This window comes from Corvus kubaryi, unplaced genomic scaffold (assembly GCF_017639235.1).
Source record: "Corvus kubaryi isolate FWS band 111438036 unplaced genomic scaffold, C.kubaryi_AGA036_p1.0 37308, whole genome shotgun sequence".
In the NCBI taxonomy this organism is placed as follows: domain Eukaryota; kingdom Metazoa; phylum Chordata; class Aves; order Passeriformes; family Corvidae; genus Corvus; species Corvus kubaryi.
Genome location: NW_024581096.1, coordinates 6,472,192 through 6,494,818, shown reverse-complemented (window position 1 = coordinate 6,494,818; position 22,627 = coordinate 6,472,192). Strand labels below are relative to the sequence as shown.

At 41.8% G+C, this 22,627-nt stretch overlaps 1 protein-coding gene across 1 annotated transcript; it reads left to right on the top strand.

The window, feature by feature from the left end:
• Nucleotides 1-111: 111 nt before the first annotated feature.
• On the top strand, nt 112-21,579 carry SNX18 (sorting nexin 18). The gene is made up of 2 exons (XM_042028359.1): nt 112-1,798; nt 18,877-21,579. Exons 1-2 carry the CDS (start codon nt 253-255, stop codon nt 19,128-19,130), a joined length of 1,800 nt encoding a protein of 599 aa, XP_041884293.1. The 5' UTR covers nt 112-252; the 3' UTR covers nt 19,131-21,579.
• The last annotated feature ends 1,048 nt before the right edge of the window (nt 21,580-22,627 follow it).

Sequence of the window (22,627 nt, the reverse complement as noted above, 5' to 3'; positions counted from 1 at the left end):
GGGGCGGCCGCTCTGCGCTCGGCTGCTCCGCCCTGCCGCTCGGCTCTGGATTAGCGCAACTGGCGACGTGGGACGGACCGGCCCGGCCCGGCCCCGCGCCCGCCGCCGGCACCGGGAGTGGCTCCGGGAGCGCAGCCGGGCAGGCCGCCGGCGGGACGAGAAGCCCGAAGGCGGCGGCACTCTGGTGCCGCAGCCCCGCCGGCGCGGTGCGGTGAGGGGCGGCGGCGCAGGGAGCGCCCCGGGGGGGCGGCTATGGCGCTGCGGGCGCGGGCGCTGTACGACTTCAGGTCGGAGAACCCGGGTGAGATCTCGCTGCGGGAGCACGAGGTGCTGAGCCTGTGTAGCGAGCAGGACATCGAGGGGTGGCTGGAGGGCGTCAACAGCCGCGGGGACCGCGGGCTCTTCCCGGCTTCCTACGTGCAGGTGATCCGCGCCCCCGCCGCCGAGCCACCGCCGCCCGCCCGCTACGCCAACGTCCCTGTCGGCGGCTTCGAGCCGCTGCCGCCCCCCGCCGCCTTCAAGCCGGCGGCGCAACAGCCCCCGCCCGAGCCCTTTCCGCCGCCCCCCGCCGGGTATCCCTTCCCGCCTTACGGCGGCTCCTACCAGCCCAGCCAGGGCAGCGATGACGACTGGGACGACGATTGGGACGACAGCTCCACGGTGGCCGACGAGCCGGGCGCCCTGGGCAGCTCCTACCCCGACTACGAGGCAGCGGGCGGCGGCGCCTCGGGCCGGTACCGCCTGTCCACCCGCTCCGAGCCGTCCCTGGGCCCCCGCGGCGCGGGGCACCCGCCGGGACACTCGCACCCGCCCGGCGGCGGCGGCGCCGCCAAGAGCTCGGCCACGGTGAGCCGCAACCTCAATCGCTTCTCCACCTTTGTCAAGTCCGGCGGAGAGGCCTTCGTGCTGGGCGAGGCGTCGGGCTTCGTGAAGGACGGCGACAAGCTGTGCGTGGTGCTGGGCCCCAGGGGCCCCGAGTGGCAAGAGAACCCCTACCCCTTCCAGTGCTCCATCGAGGACCCCACCAAACAGACCAAATTCAAGGGCATGAAGAGCTACATTGCCTACAAGCTGGTGCCCAGCCACACCGGGCAGCAGGTGCACCGCCGCTACAAGCACTTTGACTGGCTCTACGGGCGCCTGGCCGAGAAGTTTCCCGTAATCTCCGTGCCCCACTTGCCAGAGAAGCAGGCCACTGGCCGCTTTGAGGAGGACTTCATCTCCAAACGTCGCAAAGGCTTGGCATGGTGGATGGACCACATGTGCAGCCACCCGGTGCTGGCTCAGTGTGATGCCTTCCAGCACTTCCTCACCTGTCCCAGCACAGACGAGAAGGCCTGGAAACAGGGCAAGCGCAAGGCTGAGAAGGACGAGATGGTGGGTGCCAACTTTTTTCTGACCATCAGTGTCCCCACAGGCCCTGGAGCCAGCCTGGACTTGCAGGAGGTGGAAAGCCAGGTGGATGGCTTCAAAGCCTTCACCAAGAAGATGGATGAGAGTGCCCTGCAACTTAATCACACGGCCAATGAGTTTGCCCGCAAACAAGTCACTGGTTTCAAGAAGGAATACCAGAAGGTGGGGCACTCCTTCAAGTGCCTCAGTCAGGCATTTGAGCTGGACCAGCAGGCCTTTTCAGCTGGCCTCAACCAAGCCATAGCCTTCACTGCAGAAGCCTATGATGCCATCGGGGACCTCTTTGCAGATCAGCCCCGGCAGGACCTAGATCCTGTGATGGATTTGTTAGCGCTATATCAGGGGCATTTGGCCAACTTTCCAGACATCATCCATGTGCAGAAAGGTAAGACCCTTATGTGTTTTCTGAAACAATTTAAGTTTTATGTGTCAGTGATATGCAACAGATATAGGAACCAGGGACTAAATTTCCCCTGTGTCTGTCCTGCTGGCCTTGGGTTCAGTCTTCCTGTGTTTACTCAGGTAAGTAAACCCTTGCTAGAAATAACAAAAAACACATCAGTGACAATTTTTTTCCTGTGTCAAAGGCCTAGACATAGCTGGGAGTTTTGCTGGTCAGAGATTGCTGTGTTTGGCTGTATATCTCTGAAGGCAACCACATCTAGCTCTACTGCTGATACACTAAAGATTAATAGGCTTGTTTACAAACCCTGGAAGTCAAGTGGTATGGAACATCTATTACTCTGAGTTACATTAGGTATCTTAAATCTCCATCTAGTAGGTAATGAATGTGAAGTAATATGAAGATGCAGGCACTCCTCTGATTGACTGCCCTGTTCAAGGTGCATGTGGAGGTATATGTTTTGCAGCATCAGTCTGATGAGACATTTAAAGCTGCTGGGTCATGTCTGTTCAGCCAAGCATCTTGTGGTGTCTTTGGAAGAGTAATGATCAGCTACAGTGTTCTTAGTTGGAGTTGCTCAACCTTTGCCCTTATTATCATGAACAGATGCTGCTCACCTGATATCCTTTCAGCATTTTTCTAGCTAAAATAAGCTTTTCAGGTTCAGGTTGCTATTTGTAAGGTACTTTGTAATCTGTCAGAATGAAAGAAACTCAAAAATGAAAAAAACATCTGCTACGTAACTAATGACACTTGTTCAGATAAACAGAAGTTTGTAGTACTGTGTATGTGGAGATGCTGCTGTTAAATTATTGATAGTCATGCACTCTTTACCACTGCAAGTAGGTAAGTCCATCATTCATTCTTTTCTATGTTATATTCCTTACCTGTAGTTTTCAACTCAAAAGTTCAGGAGGGTGTGGGGATTTGAGCTGTAAAAGAGACCAAGAAAATATCACATATGCTCAGCAGAAATAGGCGTCCATAAGTTACCCAGGAAAATGCATGAGCTTTGTTGAAAATTATTTTGGAGATTAATAAGTTTTGTTCTGGATCCCAAGTGAATTGTCACCCAGGGGGAATCAGTCTTTTTGTCCTTACATGGCATTTCCAGGGGTTTTGCATCTGGAACATTAAATATGGTAAAGAAAGAGTTGGAAAAGTTTTTTTTAGCAGAGCAAAAAGATGGGCTTCCAGAGGTATGCACTGCTGGGAACGTCTGAGGAAAGAGAGTTGCTACAAAGTGCGCTATTTGTTGTTATTTAAGAAAATAAGCTTTTCATAAAAATTGCATGCATCTAAGTCAGATTTCCATTCTGCTGTCAAATCTCAAAAATTGTGAGTGGAAACTTAATTTTATTTTGAACAGGAAGGGGAGGTGTGAAGCCTAACATTTGAGGAGTTGCTTTGCTAGCTGCTGTGGTGTTGTGTTCTGATAACAGCTTTCAAATATTTTAGATTTGGAGAGATGGATCGCCTTGGCAATGCCTCATGTTTAGGAGCAGAGCACGTTAAAGTGAGTTGTCATCTAGTAGGATTATCTGTAAGCTTCTAGAAAAAGTAAAGGGACAGATATTTTTATTAGTTGGAAAATCCAGCAGACTGTATATACTATTTAAATAATGCATCCTCAAGCTTTAAGGTTATATGGAGGTCTTCACTGAAGTATTTTTGGAAACAAGGCTTTGAAGAGAGGATTGGGAATAATAAGGTATGCAGTGAACCCATCCTTATTTCTTTTGTAATTCTGTTTGAATTTTGCACCTACGGGTGAACTGGGAAAGGTTCATGTAAATACCTAGAGCAGTGCATGAGCGTGAAATACGTAGAGGTGATTTTGGGCTAGAGCACTGTCTTGGAGCGGCTTGGAGAAATGTCCAGCTCTCCTGCATGCGGCTATTAATGCTCCAGCACCTCTGGGCTAGCACTGTGTTCACAATATCATCCATGGTACATACTAGTCATAGGAATATGGCATGGGCATGAGAGGTTGGTCTCTTGAGTGTCCATGGTCGTGACAGGAACAGAATTGTGTGGGTTATGTGTTTGTTGTTGTTTCTGCTACAGGACAGCAAACTAGAGGAAAACTGAGAGTCCTGTTTTGCACACCGTATATTGCTGGTTTATTACTGTTAAGAGGTACTTCTAAAATGGTACAGCTTTTAAATTTCAATCTGTAAACTTCAGAGGAAAATATGAACTGTTTGGTGTTCTTGCAACATAAAGGCTTTCTTTTAAATTTACTGTCTGGGATGGTTGCCAGTTTTGAGAAATAATACTGTCTCTGTAGACTATACAAATGTCTGTTGGTGATAAGAAGTCATCTGAAAAATAGAGTTGATGTGTTTTTCTTCAAGGGTTTTATTTTCTAGTGTACAACCTCATTAAGCAGTAAAATGACACCTAAGTTCCCTTATAAGTAGCAGAAGCAGCAGCCTAACTGATACATTAATTAAATAGCCATGCTTTTAAAATGATGAACCTTGAAATTAGGAGTAGTGCTCTTTTTTTTTATTTGCTACATAATGCAAATATATTGTTTACTTTGGATAAAACTGAAGATCATATTCCCCTGGACCTAAGAAGGATGGAAAAACAAAAGCAGCTGTATCCAAAACATGCCTGTATCTGTGCATAGAGCTGGAGAACCGTGAGTGTGAGAATGATCAACTCCCAGTCAACCCTCAGCTCAAGCTGGATCCCTGCAAGTGTATGGGGCTTGATAGGATTCATCCAAAAGAGCAGGGTGATGTCATTGCAAAACCCTTCACAATGATTTTTAAACAGTCTTGGAAATCCTGAGAGGTCCCAGCTGACCGGAAGCTGGCAAGCATTGTCCCAGTTTTAAGAAGGGCAGGAGGGAGAACCCTGGAAACCACAGGCCTGTCAGTCTCAATTCAGTGTGTGGTGAAGTTACAGGGAAGATTATTCTGGGAGATGTTGAAAAACACCTGAAAGACAAAGCAGTCCTTGGTCACAGCCAGCACAGCTTCATGAAAGGAAAGTCCTGCTTACTGAATCTTACTTCCTTTTATGACAGGGTAACCCACCCAGTTGATCAAGGGAAGCCAACTGATGTGATCTTTTTGGATTTCAGTAAAGCTTTCGTTGCTGCCTCTCACTGTATCCTTCTGGACAAAGTGTCCAGCTCACAGCTGGACAAACATATCCTGTGGTGGGTGAGCTACTGGCTTATGGGTTGGGCACTAAGGGTTACAGTGATTGAGGTGTCATCAGAGTGGGGATGACATTAGGTTAGAGGGATAGGCAATCACCAACCATGTGAAGTTCAGCAAGGGCTAGTGCCAGATTCTGCACCTGGCATGGGGCAGCCCTGGGGAGTATGGACAGTCAGTGTGGACAGACTGGGGAATGAGAGGCTGGAGAGCAGTGCCATGGAAAGGGCCCTGGGGGTCCTGGTCAGTGGCAAGTTGAACATGAGGCAGCAGTGCCCTGGCAGCCAGGAGGGCCAAGCGTGTCCTGGGGGGCATCAGGCACAGCATGGCCAGCCGGGCAAGGGAGGGGATTGTCCCCTCTGCTCTGCACTGGGGCGGCCTCACCTCCAGTGCTGGGGCAGCTTTGGGTGCTGCAGGATAAGACATTAAACGAACAGAGAACATCCAGAGGAGGGCCATGAGGATGTTGAAGGGTGTGGAGGGGAAGCCTTGTGAGGAACAGCTGAGGTCACTTGTTCTGTTCAGCCTGGAGAGGAGGAGACTGAGGGGAGACCTCATTGCAGTTACAACTCCCTTGTGAGGGGAAGAGGAGGGGCAGACACTGATCCCTTCTATGTATGACTGATGACATGACCCAAGGGAATGGCCTGAAGTTGTGTGGGGAGTTTTAGGCTGGGTATTAGGAAAAGGTTCTTCACCCATAGGGTTTTTGGGCACTGGAACAGGCTCCTGAGGGAAGTGGTCCCAGCACCAAGCCTGACAGATTTCAAGAAGCGTTTGGACATAGCTCTTGGGCAAATGGTGTGACTCTTGGGATATCCTGTGTAGGGCTAGGAGTTGAACTCAGTGATACCTGGGGGTCTCTTCCAACTCAGCATAGTCTGTGATTCTGTAATTTTAACTGCCTTGTCCTGTTATGCTTTTGCTGTACTGCAGTTAGCTGAAGAGCTGCTAACGTGATTTTTAAGTGCATTTTGTGCTATGGACTGAGAACTTTGCATGTTTGAGGTTTTGTTTGAAAACTTTCTGCAAGTTCTGCAAAAAGAGCCACAGATAAAACTTTCCCTCTATGTGGGCTTTGTCTTTTTCCCTAAAATTATGAATCAAAGCCATGTAAGCCTTGCTGTTGCTTTGTCTGCATGTTACCAGGAAAATGTGTTAACTGTTGTGCTTTTAATTGATCTGGGATTCAGGTCTTTCTGCCTTCTGTGCTGAGGACATTGTATGTGATCTGATTTGTGTAATTTGTGTAAAACGTGAACCAACAGACTGTGGGAATATTTTCAAACTGTTCATTATCTTATTAATATTGTTAATTGACATTTTATGAAGTGGCAATAGCTTCAATAGGAGATTTTACAAGATTCCTTTTCCTCTTCTCTTTTACAAGATTCTTTTTCTTTCATCTTGAGTTCCTAATGTTTAAGGAAATTTCTGCAGGGAAGGAAGAGTTAAAGTTCCTGCAACAGGAGAGACAAAGGAAGTATTTGAACATTTCTGTACCACATGCCAGTCGAGGATCAGCTTGGTCAATGCTTTGAGAGAGACCTCTCCTGGTTTCATATACAACCTAGTCCGGGTCTGATGATTCATTGGATTGAACCCTACAGCAAAGAATGTGCCAAGTTGGAAACCCCACATTTCCATCTGGAAATGCTTGGTTTGAGAGTCCCACTGAGGCTAGTATAGAGCATATCAGTACCAAGGCATACATCCCTTACAAGAACTTCTTGTTCGATAGGTTTTGTTTGAAAAACTAAGTGATTAGGGAAAACTGGTGCCTGGATAGGGTAGATGGCAGAGTGGTGTCTGAAGCTTCTTAACACCTTAGATTCACCAACTCTTTGATGAATCCAGCCCTCAACCCCTTGTAGGTAAATGCTTCTAAAGTGCTTGCGTGAGAATTTTCTTGGGCACATACGTGGGTTTTTGGAATGAAAGATACATATTAGACAGATACACTTGTACGCAGTTTTCTTTAGCCTCCGGCAAGACATTTGCAGAAGAGGGATATCAAGTTCCAGGGGCTCAAAAAATTCAGCTGCATTTTGTAATTTTTTATTGTAGAACTGGTGTATCTTTCAAGAAATACTGGTTCAGGTTTTTTGATTTTGAGAAGAAAAGCAGCTTCCTATTTGTAATGGATAATACCTTCTCTTTTATGCATTTAAGGTCTACTTGGGGAAATTCCCTAGGCATTTTTGGTGAAATAATTTCTACATATTAATTGCTAAAGCTTCACTCAATTTGATGCAATCTTCCTACTTCAGTAATCTTCAACACAAATGCTCACTGCAGGCCCATGCAAGTTCAGGTTCAGAAAATTTGTGCACTTTTGAGAATTGGAGACAGCATATGCTAGTATTCTAGCTCATTCTTGTCTGGCTCTCTTGTCTTCATATTGCTTAGTGAAAGTAGAGAAGTTTGGGGCATTTTGCATTTCTTTCTTTCAAGTTTTGTTTGAGGAATTACTGTAATTGGCCTCTTGTGATTCATAAAGTGGAAGAAGTACTAACATGCTGTTTCATCTGTGCTTTCCAGATTTCTTCTCTCTCTTAACATTATGATGTTAGTGTTTGACAAACTTCTGGTTATGGGTTTTATAAGAGATCTGAGAAAGTGGTTCTAAATGTTTCCTAAGATACAGGCAATTCCATTTCCTTTGCATGCCAGGATTTAAGAGAATTATTTTTAAAAATAACCTGAATGATTTACTTGTTTCTTGGTCACTATTTGTGAAAAGTAAAATAAGGTAAATGATCTTATTTACCTGAAGCAAACTTAATTCTAGACATAGGCTTTAAAGAATGCACTGGGTGTGTTTTTAGAATATCTTACAAAACTGTAGATGAAAAATCTATCCAGACAGAAGTGCATCAAAATTTAAGGCACCAGAAAACCCAAACAGCACTGGAATCTGGAACTCTCTAACATTTTCAGCTTCCTTCTCCCTCTTCCCCCGAGAGGGAAGGAGTGGTATTTGTATTAATGAATTAATCAGACTGGTTAATATTGGCACCTAAAATTTTATATCACAGTGTAAAAGCAGTGCTTTTCTCTCATGCTTACTTCCTAAGCTCTTCAATTTGTTGTGCAGACGAATGGGTTTTTTCATCACTGTTTCTGCTTTTATCCACCTTTTAGGGTTTTTTCCTCCTCTGTCCCTCAGATGCATATACTTTGCATGGGCTTCAACTCAGGTAGCTGCTGGTTAAGAGCTAGGCGTGTAATCCTAGCCAGATGACCCTTAGAGCAGTAAAAAGAGATGGGCACTTCATCTGTGTAAGAACTTTGGTGAGAAAGGATACTTGTATTTTTTGCCATGTCAGCCTCCCCATAGCTGTTACAGTGATGATGTAACACTGTCTGCTTGCTGCTGCATTACTCAATGTTGTCTCCCAATATTTGAAGGTAACCTTAAGGAAATGGAGCTAGAATGTGAAAGAATCTTCACATTTAGAAACTGTATAAAATTACAGCTGCTTTAGTGTGTGTGAAATCAGAGGACAAGAGTAAATGACTAAAATTGAATGGTAGCTTTACTTGAAGAAAATTAAACAGGAAGAGGAAAAAAAAAAAGGACTTCTATGCCCTGTCTCTGAAAGATGTATGGCTCTTCTTAATGTATGATTGTTTTTTCTTTTCCACTCCCCCACAATCTCTGTAGCTTTCTAGGGGAGCAAGATTCATACTGTCCTGATGGGTTTTTTTCCTATTACCTTTTGAAGCTAGTCTGATATTATACACCTTCAGTAACAGAGAGACATTTCATGGCTAATAAAACACGGGTTTGTTTTTTTTAAAAACCTGCTGGTAGGAGAGGATGAGTATAGCTTTTCCTTCCATGGGAGAGACTATACATGCATTACTGCACACCAGAAAGTCTGTCCAGTCTACCCCCTTAGTCCTAACAGGAGAAGTTTTGATTGGAGCTAACACCTCTAGGTTTGACTGCAGGCAGTGCATATTTAAATAAATATAAATTTTCATCAGATTTTTAGTCACATCACAGAAAATGCCACATATTTTGTGCTCACCACAAGCAGTAAGGCCTTGTCTACTGGGAAGGCCCCGTGAGCAACTAGGAAGTTGCAGAACAGTGTATTGAACATTGAAAAATTCAAGATTACATTGTAGAAGGAAGAAATAATTCTGTTTCAAAAACAAAGTAGTGCCTTTTGAGAGACATACAAAGAATCTAGATAGTAGGATGATTCTCTTGCAGCTCTGAGTGTTCCTGGTCTGGCTGAAGGGGCTTCAATCCAAATACAGAAGACAAGAATTGGTAGACTGAAAATATAAAGAAGGTCCCAGAGTTCTTCCAATTCTTTGTTAGCACGTTATCAAAAACAAACAAGCTGACTGATTTTTTCAGTTTGTAAGTCACCTTTGAAACAAGGACGTGTTCCAGCCTTTCCAGCATCTTTCCGTGACTTCATTGTTAACTTTGTTTGAACAGTTAAAGTGCCAAGTCAATAAGTGCAGACTGTATAAGCTTATCCAGCTGGCACCTTATGTATTTTAAATTGCCTGGTTCAAATAGCACAGAATTTGAAAATTTTAATTAAAAAAGTAGGAAATTACATTTGGCTGAGACCCCAGACATGAGCCTTATCAGGGGACTAGGGCAAACAAATGGCACATGCTTTCTACACGGTCTTGTTTGTATCTTTCATGAAGGCCATGAGGACTTAAATAAAATGGAAAAAAAACCAAACAAAAAAAAACCCCCACCAAACATTTAAACAATCTGTGCAGTTCTTGCCAGTGACTTTGGGTTGTTGCTGTAGCAGAACAGGAAGAAATGTGATGTTTTCAGCCTTTGTTTTAAGTAGGTACACATCATGGGTGGACAACTTCTGTAACCATAATGAACTAAGCTACCCTTTTTATACCTACGTGCAGTTCATTAACAGTGTGAAAAGCAGGTTCATCCTGTGATTTGGAGTGTATACTGCTTTGTTGTCCCATGGTAAAAAGCAACTTACTATTCTAATTTTTTTTAGAATTTTTATTATTTTGAATCTTTATATGCATGAATAGCTATGCTGGCTAACTAGCAGTATAGTATATTAAAGAAGCTTTTCTTTGAAATAATAGGAGTGTAGATTATATTATTATAATTTCCACATGTTTTGCTTTTGTACTATATAAAATATTTTTATTGCTTACATTAATGATGGCTTACCTTGAATATTTTTTCTGCAACAGGAATTGTACTTCTTTTTGTCCTTACAGGAAAACTGCAGCATTCAGATATCTAAGAGAGGGCAATTAAAGGGTACTAGGATAAAGTAAACCAGCATCTGTATTTTATTTGTATCTTGCCTCTTTTCTTATGAGTTTATGTTAAACTGTCTATACATGTTTTATTTGCTCATCTTAGGACAGTAGTGGAGCTAAGCAGATGATGATGGACAAGCAAACATCATAAGTTGTGCTTGTTCTTTGCTTTTCTTTTTGCCTTAAGAGAAAACAACATTCAAAAGCAGGTGTTTCATTGTGCCCCAATAAAGCAGTGATGTAAGAGTCAGTGGAACTTGCATTTATACTTACTTCTCTTAGTAATAGTGTATGGACATTGATACACAGCGTTACCTGTCTTCCCCTGTCCATCCACATACCATGAACCTTACAAAAAGTTTAACAGAAGTCACAATTTAATGTAATAGTGCTTACATCCATATTGGAGAGGAGGAGGAGACGTTTCTGCTCATTTGTTGTTAACCAGTTCTACTGAAAATTAATTTCTATTACCCATGCACAGCATAACTTCTTATGGTTGTTGTTTTGAAGTCAACATTGTGAACAGAGCATTTACAAAATCTGTTAAAAGTCTGTAACATCTTTCTAACATAAAATGCTTGTTCTTGGCATCCTATTTGGAAAAATTAGTGTTCAGAACCTGTGTCAACTGAACTATAATAGACCAACTCCAATTCTGGAAAAGCAGAGTTCTGTATTAAAAGCTCGTTTGATGCCCCAGTTAGATGTAAACTAATGAGAAGTACTAAAAATGACTGAAAGGTTTGATCTTGGTACTTCTGCAAATTCCAATTGCTTAAATTTTCAAGTGTGGTCCTGAAAAACATGACTAACTTTCTAATGGGCAAATGTACTGTGTTTCTGGTGACCAGCCTGGTTTATGTTTTGCTCTTTTCTGTCCCCCCAGTCTGCACTGCGAGCTGAAACCATACCAAAGGAAAACTGTTTTACATGGTACATGTGAGTGCCAAAAAGTACAGAACTGGGCAAACCCAGCATTAGTTAGCATTTGCCTCTCAGACTGTGGTGCAAAATACTATATTTGTGATAACAGAGAGCTGTACACATAGTTCAGCTGGATTTTACAATCAAATGATTCCTGGTGGGCCTCCTGTCAGACATCACTGTAGGTACTTGTAAAGTCAAAACTATTCACGAACACAGTTTAAACATACTTTAGTGGCTAAAATAAGGTCATTTGTTTGCTTAAAACACTGCTGGTGTACAATACATCAAAAGATAACAGTTTTGACGTCACTGCATTCAAGATTTGAATGGAAAATATTCATCTCATTTTACATATTTTTTCAATGTGGCTACCTATGTAGCATTATGTTTTGTTGGGGTATTTTAAAATTTTGTTAATGTCATGATGTGAGACAGCAGGTGCATTAAAATGGTAATTCTACAATGTTTCTTTCATTTATTTGACCATCTTGCTGTCACTTTCTGTTATAAACACTTCCAAAGGCAAAGTATGGCATATGCTCACATAGCATGGTCCAGCAAAACATTTGTGCTGGAGGTGCTGTACACCAAAGCTTGTAGTTTTCACTGGGGTACTCTGGAACTGAAATGCCCATTGGCAGTATGGAAATTTAAATATGTTTTCAATAGTGTAATCGTTTTAGACTCTCTGACCATACACAGGTATGATTACAGTCCTTGTAGATTTGGATAAGTAAATCGGCTCTGTATGCTCTTCCTCTGTGTGTGTACACTGACCAGCAGATGTATGCTTGATGAGTCTAATCAGATCTTAATAATCATATTATTTTAAATTTTAGAAGTATTAGTTAGACATGTATAGTGGCCAGTAACCCTGGTAGTTTTGAAAAATTGTCATTTTACACTGTGCATTCTAGTACCATTAATTTGGTTTACGTTAATTAAATCAATTTATAAGTTAAGATCATCAGATGAGGTTACAACTAATTAACTTTCTGAAATCTCTAGCAAAGACTGTTTTATTTGTGTGCGATCTCTTGGTTGTGTACATTAAAAAGTGACTTCAGTTTGAACTGAAGAATATACTTTTGAGTGTCAACTTTCAATAAGCTTTGCAGCAGGGTAACTGAAAGAACACATAATTATGTCTGATGTTAATAACTCTGCAGTCAGTCAATGTTGATCTAGATATCAGCAGAGTACTGTAATTTATAAATCTACATTTACAGGATAGTACTATGTTATTCTGGGCTCTTTTTTGAGCAATGGGCAGCAAAATAATAAAACACAAACCTTACTTCTTAGACTATTGTTAGGCTGCAGATTCTAAAAGCATTATAGCCATTTTCATGTATCCACAAAACCCCTTGTAATACTAAAGTAATTGCAGTTTGATGTATTTGAGTTTTATACTTCTGACATTTCACTGTGCAAAAGGGAATGTTGTTAAAGTGGTTTTGTGCCCTTAAGGAGAAGAATATCATCTTTTAAACACAAAGGCTGTGTTTAAAAACTGTTGCGTTGGCACTTACCAAAAACAAGTAGCAGAATTTTGCCTTTGGTTTTGAAAATCACTTGCTTTTTTTTTTTTGCTGTAAACCTGTAGATTTTAAAAAAAGCAACTCATTCCGGTATTAATAACTGTAATGGTACTTTTTGCCTGTGACATTCCTTTTAGTTCAGTCTCTACTGAAAAAGTCTTCTGGTTTTAATTTCAGGCAAATTCCTATTATGCTGCTTTCCATTATAAATCTTGGCCAGAAAATGTAAAGAATTTGCAGAATCTCAGTGTAGGCTTCTTTTGTTAATCAGTGCTCAGAGCATTCTTAAGAAAATAATCTGTCAGTGTAGCAAAATCTCTGGTTACAAACTATTTCACTTGCAGTTGAGAGGGAGAAGTTTGGGGGCTTTTTTCGTAGTAGGATTTCACATTATGCGTTACCTCACTGTCGTGGTTTAAGCACAGCTGGAAATTAGGCACTGCACAGCCACTTGTTCAACCCCTTCCTCTCTTCCTCTCCACTCCCCCCCCCCCCCCACCTCCACCCCGGCCCCAGTGGAATGAGGAGGAGACTCAAGGTAAAGCTTGTGTGTTGAGATAGGAACAGTTTAATAATTGACTGATACTAAAGTAAAATGCAATAATAATGGTGAATAATAATAATGATGATAATAAAAAGGAAACGAACAGGTGATGCACAGTGCAATTGCTCACCACTCACTGACCGATGCCAGACCCCCCTTCCCAAAGCCAGATCTGCTGTGCTTCTGGGTAACTGCCCCCAGTTTATATCCTGGGCATGACTTCTGTGGTGTGGAATATTCCTTTGGTCAGTTCCAGTCACCTGCCCCAACTATGATCCCTTCCAGTTTCTTTTGTGTACCTCCTCTCATGCTCTGCCAGTGAGGAGGAGGGTGGAAAAAAAAGTCCTTGACTTGGAATAAACATGCCTTAGCAAAAACCCAAACATCAGTGTGTTATCAACACCATTCTCATTCTGAATCCAAAACACAGCTACTTAGTAACGGCTACTTAGAAGAAATTAACTCTACCCTAGCTGAGACCAGGACACTCATGAAATGCTTCTGCAACTTCCCTTGTGTTGGAGCTAATGATTGTGTAACCCAGGGCTGACCTGGATCACATAGCTAAGCCATTGATAAAGCTAAGCCATCATCTCTCTCCCCAGGCCAGTTGCATTCTTTCATTAGATTAGTCATTTGAGACATCTTGTAACAACATCTTTGCTAGGGGGTAAGAGGGACAACCATGTAGACCAACTTGCTCCGGCAGCACTCTGCTGGATTAGAAATAATGTTATTTCCATGCATGTGAGCCACCCAGGGTTTGCTTTTTCAAATCTTTAAGCAAAGAGCTGTAGTTAAATAATCTCATAATTAAGTAAGGAAAAAGAAAACAGTTCTAGTTACTTTATCTGCTTTTACATCCTTTTATGAAAGCAGCATCATGAATATATTTTTTTCCCTTTCCATTAGAGATGGTGTCTAGATTATAGCAGTATCTTATAAGAAAAGTAAAACAAAGAGAGTTGTTCGACAGGTTCAAAGCTCTCCCTTCATTAATGTGCTTTGAAGGGCACATCATGCTACTAGACGATTTAATGTGCTGGACAGATGAATGGTGGGGAAATATAAGTTGTTTTACCTTCTAGTGAGTAGTGCACTAAACGTTATTTTGTAGCTTGCTGATAGTAGAAAGGTGAAATATTTATTGCATAGATCGTCTGTCTTATTTGCACAAGATTTCTGAGGTGCAACTGCTGAGAGATTGTAAGAAAAAAGAAGTGTCTTTGCTCTGTTTTAGCATAATTCATCACTGAAGTGAAAGAAACACTTTAATAACTGCAGTGATAAAGGCATTACAATCATAGGATATAAAAAATAAACCTGCTGGCTCTTACAAGCTGGGTGAGTTTTCAAGCTGAGTGTTTTGAAGTGAGATACTGAAGACTTCTATGCACTGGTGACTTAATGGGTTCTTGAGACTGACTGTGAATTTCAGACCCTAGTGACTTTAACAGTCACTGACCACTGCTTCAGGTGCTGTATTCAGCAGCGTTGAGCTGATGCTTGTTTGTGTTTCATCCATATGCAGCATTACAGTATCCAGTTAAATCATTGCTGCTACAGCAATGTACTGTTTGTATTTTTTAAGAATGGACCAAGCCCAGCCACGAAACAGATGTCATTGTAGTAAACACTGTGCAAACAGAGAGCAAAAAAAGGGCTCGTGCCCTGCAGAATTTTGTGTGGATTAGTAGCTTCAGACACAGCTGATGTTTCACTCCCGTTTGTTGCATGCAGCACTTGAGAGGTGATGTTTGGGTGTTTTGATAAGAGGTGGAAAGGGGAAGATGGTACATCCCTAGCAGGTGTCGCTGTTCTTTGGCTTCTGATTGCATATGCTGGCAGGCCTGCCTTCCTAGGGAGACTAAGGAGTTGAGTGAAAAGCAGTCTGGATTGCAGTCTGCAAGAGCTGAGCCCCCAGACTTTTGCCTTCTGGCCACATTGGACAGTGCAACTTGGACTTGGACACACATATGCATCAGCATGGATTCATAGGAGTACATGTGTACTTCCTGTGTGGAGGAAGAGTGAGTGTATGGATCCAAACCCATCCTTAGCTGACTCTTCACACATTCTCAGAACATTTGTTACTGGAATAAAACTGCAGATGATGTGAAAATACACTGTTTGACCCAAACCTGAGTGCTCTCGGGTTAAGTTGGTTTTGTTTTCTTTTTCCCTGATTGTATATAACTCTTCCTACCTCATAGCAATCTCATGTTTGCATGAGTAGCTTACTGTCTCAATACACTTCTTTTTTTCCTTATAACTCCTCAGCATTCATTTAAGTTGCTGTTTTTGTACTGTGTTTTATGGCTTGAAATTCTTTCTATCAGAAGCTCTATTGTCCCTGTTTTCTTGGCTTCTAGCACAATACACTAGCACAAATTTTGCTAGCACAAATGTCCCTCGCTAAACGTGTTTATATCATTTTGTGTTGTCTAATCTCATATTTCAAAACAAGGACTGAAATCTGAGTCTCTTTTAAGCCCTTAGCTGCATTCAGTGAGCACCAGCATCTGTTTAATATAAGGCTTTGGGCAATAAACATCCTTCATATATGCTTTTCCCCACCTTTAGAACAGAAAGAGATGTAGCACAGTTTTTGTATGATTTTTAATCCAGGCCCTCTTCACTTGCTTGAAAGCTAGTCCTGATCACTGGAACATGATTCCTGACAGAAGGTCTTTTCCATAGACCAGACTTTAAATGCATGAGCAAGATTGTACAGAATCTGTACATCTGGATCTAAAAAAAAACCCCAGTAATTTATTTTTATGTAATCCATCCCTCTGGGAACAGGGATGGTGTGTATTTATCCCAGGCATGAACTCAGCAGGAGGCTTCCTTGAGCCAATATGCACTGGGAGGTGGCTCCTTCTGTTTCTTTTTCCTAAAATATGTGCTAGCCTTTTCTGGGACTGCTGTGATTCTGCCTTTTTTTTTTTTTTTTTTTTAATATATCTTGCTTTTTTTGATTGTCTGAACAAATACTTGGTATTCACATAATTAAAATCAGAAACCAGGAGAAGTTTCTGCAGGTGTACTTTTAGACTGCAGGGCCTTGCTCACCCCAACATTCCACAAGGGTGGCAGCAGGAGCTGTGAAGTGCTGGATTAGGTGCTGAGTGTGATGGATCAATTAGTGAAGATGGAGTTGGAGGAGTTCATGGTGTACAGCCTGGGGTGCAGTAGGTCAGGAGTTGTGAGCTGGGAGTCCTTAGGGGTTACCATGCCCTAGTTAGGCATCTCTGTGCAAGACCCTTCTCTTCAAGAGGGATGTGCACAAGGGGCTGCTCTCCAGTCCCCAGTTCCCTGTCCTTTTCCTCTTGTTCACCATAGGATGAATCACTGAACTTTCCACATCAGTAAATCTCTGTTTCAGCTCAGGGTTTTGCTCACATAGATTAAAATACAAGAACTGTAGATTATGAAAAGGTGTCTGGAGAAAATTTGGGGGTTTTTTGTTACTAAAGCTGCTTTCAAAGCCATGAAAACTAACAGCACTTTTTTACTACGATTTGCTAAACTAAGTCTTGCAAATTTCAGTAGATGCTGAACAGCTTAAAAATGATGTTTTAAAACAAATGATTAATTGCTTCTTAAAGCAAAGCACATGGGTTTGGTTTTGTTTTTTCTTTTCTCTGTGTTTAAGGAGGATTCCTTGATTGTCCTAAAATAAGATTTTCCCTCTATGTAGTTATTTTAAGATTAATTATATTACTAATAATTAAGTGCTTCATTTAAAGGCATTTCAAAAAAACCCCAAGCAAGTTTATACTTAAGCATATGTATGAGTTTTGTCATATATTGCTGACATCTGGGTGTAGTCTGTCCAGGTTTTAAAGGAAATACCACTACAGGACCAATATGATCCATATGCATTAAGAGAGCAGTGTTAATGATTGTACCTTTTCCCATTGGATTCCTTCCCTAATTATAAATCTTTTTCCCTTTTTTTTTTTTTAACAGCAAAAAATTGCATAATATATCTAGTCTGGAGGGCAATAGTGTTTGGTACTGTATGTTTTTTACTATATATTTTTATTTATAATCTGAAGGTTATACATGCTCCAGAGCTTATTTATGCTTTGAGCTGCTGATGCTGTGAATTTCAGTATTCTTTTCCAGTTTGGTCATTCTAGAAATAACATCTAAAGCTGTTTCCCACATGACAACTGAAGAGTTGTCATGTTTATTTAACTAGCTACATCTGGCTTCCAGTAAGTCCCAAATTTCTGTTTTTCACAGCTGTGCATGGATTCCTGTTGTGCCCACAGAGCACAGAAAAATTCTTTGCTAAGACTGGTTAAGTTTGTTGAAAGGAGTGTTCTTTTTGTAGGAGAAGGGATTAAATGTTTTTCAGAGCGTACCCTACCTCACAGATTCTTTACTCCTTAGAGGACAACATACAGATCTTCTGGCACAGCGCCACTGCTGGCACTACTGCATGTGGAAAAGGTTTTTCAATGGTGTTTTTGGAGCCAGGCTGAAGGTGATGAAGTCAGTCAGCAGAAGCAGCCAGTGCCAAGCTCTTAGCCATCATACTGTCATGTCATGGGAGCCAGGAAGGTGTGGAACACTGCCTCTGCCTTGCAGCCCCCAGAGATAGACACTGCCCTTGGCCTTCAGGCAGCACGCTGTAGTCACATGTAAGAAGTGTAATCTGGAAGGAGAGTTACGATATTACAAATATTTAAAGGAGCAAGAATCTAGTGAGATGATAAAAGCGGTACTACTGATTTGGTTTAGTTATACAAATAAAATAAGTGTATAATGTTTAAAGCAAAGAAGTTGCTCTGTGGGAAATTGAGTCCAAGAGTATGAATGTCTTAAGAGGTATCTTGGTATTCTATCATTTTATGGATCTGGTTTGGGTAGGTCTGTTTTGGGTGATACTTTGCCTTTGTAGTATGCGTGTGATTTAATTAGCTGTTTGGAGAAGGACTGTCAGTTCTGTAACTGCTTTTCTACTAGCTTTCACAGCACTGCTTAAGGTCTACCTGGGCATCTGTGACTTTGAGATAAACTTTTAGATTCTCTAGTACTCAGTAATTAATTTTGGAGTTATCTCTGGTGTAAAAGCAAAAACATGTATTGACAAGATTTTGTGTATTAAGATCTGCTTTTGATATTTCACAAGGATTGGGAAAAAAGGATATTTCATATAGTCCAGTTATTAACAAAGTTATTTTTCTGGTGTTTATGTAGGCTTAAATTGGTCTGACTAGTTTTCTTGTGCTTTCACTTACTCCGCTACTTGTATAATGATAGTGTTATTCTCTGAAGGACTCCATCTGATTTTTAAGGTTGTGAAATAGGATGTTTTAGTATCTTTTGAATGCTTGAGCCTTAAAAAAGTGTTCAGTTTTATTTTTTACACAGGATCCACTGATCTGTGATTTTTCTTACATTAAAAAGCTTTTATTTTATTCCTTTTCATTCACACATATATATATATGCACACCTATAAATACACTGAGAATAAGCCTTATACAAATCCTTGTTGTTATTAAATCACTTGTTAAAGTTCAGTAGTCAAGTGTACATGGTCCTCACAGTTTTGTTTTGTTCTTTATACAGGAGCCCTTACCAAAGTAAAGGAGAGTAAGCGGCACGTGGAAGAGGGGAAGATGGAGCTCCAAAAAGCTGAGGGCATTCAAGAACGTTGTAACATTATTTCTTTTGCAACCCTTGCAGAAATTAATCACTTCCACAAAATTCGTGTGAGGGACTTTAAATCACAGATGCAGCATTTCTTGCAACAGCAAATACTCTTTTTTCAAAAAGTGACACAAAAGCTAGAAGAAGCTCTTCACAAGTATGACAGTGTTTAATCTCTGATTTGTGGACTTTGCTCAGCACAAACATGACCCAGGCAGCAGAGCAAATGCTGCTGAAGAGCTGTTGCCAGTGGTAGATGGCGGTACAAGGATGGGTTTGTGTTCACCTAGAACCCGGGTTTAATCTCCAATTATGTAGAAAGGAAACAGTTATAGGGCTATGTAGTAGAAACAGTACCACGCATTGTAACTAAGTTATATTGTGTATGCCTACACCATTGTAACTCTTTTGAAATAATGAATATACTATTTGCCTTATTGCTTTTTGAAATATGGTATCTTACTGCATACTTCGTAGACCTCAAAGCCCTTTGGGTATTTAAGGAAGTTGGCTAGATAAAAGCCTGCTTCAGATGCCTTTTTACTTTCCTAGATTTGGATTTCCTAAATTCAAACAATTCTCTGTTTACAGACTCCTACTAGAGCAGCTATGTGATTCTGTGCCTTTAGACTCTATTTTTCCTTTTCTAGTAAGTCACATTTTTATGATTGAATGAATGAAGGGTTGATGCCTATGATGGGAACTGATGATGAAACCTCTCACTGACTGGAAAAAAAACAGCTGCCATCCAGTTTGCATACTTTCTTATGACCAGTGTTGGCTCAAAAGGGAGAACTTAAATTTATTCACACTTTCCCTGAAAATGGAGACTACTTGTTACATGTACTAGGATGTTAAGCACATGTACAAAAGTACACCACTTAATTCCCTTTCTGAAATAAATAATACAGTGAGGGGTGGGTTTTTTTGGTATATAGTGTTACTGTGAGTGGATATTTGAAGAGTTAGCCTAATAAAAATTGCATATATCAAGGGGATATTAATGCAAGCTATGTGGCTGCAACATTTTTTTTAAGTTTCAGATTATTTGCTCTTTGTTTAGTTGCTGATTCAGTTTAACTTCAGACTTGCATCTGCACTGCCAGTTGTCTGAGTTGAAAATCCACTGTGATTCATTAGTTTACTAAGTTAAAAGTTTTCGGGGATGTTCAGTGATATAAATGATCTGAAGTCTTGGCTGAACTGACTTGGAAAACAGGTGGCATTTTTATGTTTGTAACACTCAAGAATTAACAATTGTCTTAATTTTTGTATGAATATTTTTGACAAGCAGGGTGCATTTATATATATGTAAACACTATCTTTTAAAGAGGTTTATGGCTTATTTCCCTTGAATTAAGTCTGAAGTCTGTATTTCTTACCTATTGGTTTCCTTCTTATAGGTCAGTATGAGTTGCAGTGGGGATCCTGCAACACGCATATATCAAACCAGGAGTCCCGTGGAAAGGAAATATATATGGACAGACAGATTCTTGATAGCTGTGTCAGAGGTGTTTATTTCTCCAGCCGCATGGCCGGGGCTCTGCCCAGGAACTGTTCCAGTCACGGGACCAAGGGTCCTTCTGCCCGTGCAGGGAACACAAACCAACCCATGGGAACGAGGCTGAGCAGGGGCAGGGAAACCCCGTGTCTGTGCCCTCAGGGCCCCTCTGCCAGGGCTACACGGCAGGGGAGGGACCCCAACAAGTATGAAAGAGGGTTTTTGTTTATCCTATCTTTTTCCTCCTAAACAAAAATAACAAAACTTTGAAAGGAAGCAAAGTGTTTATTTTTTTGTTTAATTGAATGAATCAAAAACAGCTTAAACAAATGAAAGCCTGGAAAAGGAAGTTGAGCAACAGTTACAGTTAAGTACAAATCATTCCTCACCTATGCAGCAGAAATGTGCAGTTCTTTCACTCGATCATTTGAGTTTCTGTAGTTAAACCCTGCACTTCTGTTTCAGAGGAATAAAATGCAAGAATGTAGTTTTGGTTCTAAGATTCATCCCCAAATGTTTGGAGATGGCTGTTTTGCACAAGCTGTGTTTGGCGATGCTTCTAGTACATACACAAAGCAGTAAAATACAGAATAATGAAGAGGGGAAAGCAAGTATTTTTAAAGAAAGGACAATCAGTGAGGAAAGGCTCAATTTCCAGCCTGTTGAAACAGTTCTGCAAACAAGATTGACCATAAAATAAGGACCACAGTCATAGGGCTGACTTGCTCTTTACCTTCCTCATGGTGTCTCATGATACATTCAAAACTCACCGCTTCCCCTAACAGTTCTTCCCAGCAGTACTCCTGTTTTCCCATATATCATTTAATTATATGACAGAGTGATGAGCTAGGTTTGAGCTGAGTTCCATGACTTATGTTTGCTTAAGTCAAGATACTGTTTTGGTGAATGTCTTTACAGTAATTAGATCAGACTACAATCAAACTGATTCTGTGTGAACGTATTAAGACCTATTCAGAAATTGATCTTGGTTCAGTTGAAGTATTTTAGGAGGTTAGTATTAATGACATGTTCATGTCCAGGAGGAAATTAAGCTGTGATATGTATTCATACAACATTATCAGACAGGTACAGTTTTCCCTAATAAACTGTCATGGCCTTTATGTTACCTTCTCATTTGTGAATTTATTTGTGCAGGGGAAAAGTGGGGCAACTAATTGGTTAAATTTGATGTACCAGAAAATCTTGACGGGAATCTTGGTTTAAATTGTTGCAGAGTTCAGAAAGGTTCAAGTCTACATCTATATTAGCATTTTCCTCTTTTCCTCAGTCATTCTAGAGCTGAAGTTAAACTGGCGATGGGTGGAGCACAAGGAGTTACAGTAAAGGGTGTTGCATCAGGCTGGCGACCGATGCCCAGTGGGGTTCCACAGAGCTCAATCTTAGGCCCTGTGCTCTTCACTGTCTTCATAAACCACTTGGATACAGGACTCGAAGGGATACTAATTTTGATGATGAGACTATGTTTGAAGTAACTGTGGACTTCCTTAAAGGCAGAGAAGCCCCACAGACACATGGACAAATCAGAGGGATAGGCAGTCACCAATCATACGAAGTTCAACAAGGGCTAGTGCCAGATTCTGCACCTGGCATGGGGCAGCCCTGGGTGTATGGACAGACTGGGGAATGAGAGGCTGGAGAGCAGTGCCATGGAAAGGGCCCTGGGGGTCCTGGTCAGTGGCAAGTTGAACAGGAGGCAGCAGTGCCCTGGCAGGCAGGAGGGCCAAGCGTGTCCTGGGGGGCATCAGGCACAGCATCGCCAGCCGGGCAAGGGAGGGGATTGTCCCCTCTGCTCTGCACTGGGGCGGCCTCACCTCCAGTGCTGGGGCAGCTTTGGGTGCCACAGGATGACATTAAACGAAGAGAGAACATCCAGAGGAGGGCCATGAGGATGTTGAAAGGTGTGGAGGGGAAGCCTTGTGAGGAACAGCTGAGGTCACTTGTTCTGTTCAGCCTGGAGAGGAGGAGACTGAGGGGAAACCTTGCTATGGTATTCAATATCCTCATGAGGGGAAGAGGAGGGGCAGGCACTGGTCTCTGTGGTGACCAGTGACATGACCCAAGGGAATGGCCTGAAGTTATGTCGGGGGAGGTTTAGGTCAGATACTAGGAAAAGGTTCTTCACCCATAGGGTTTTTGGGCACTGGAACA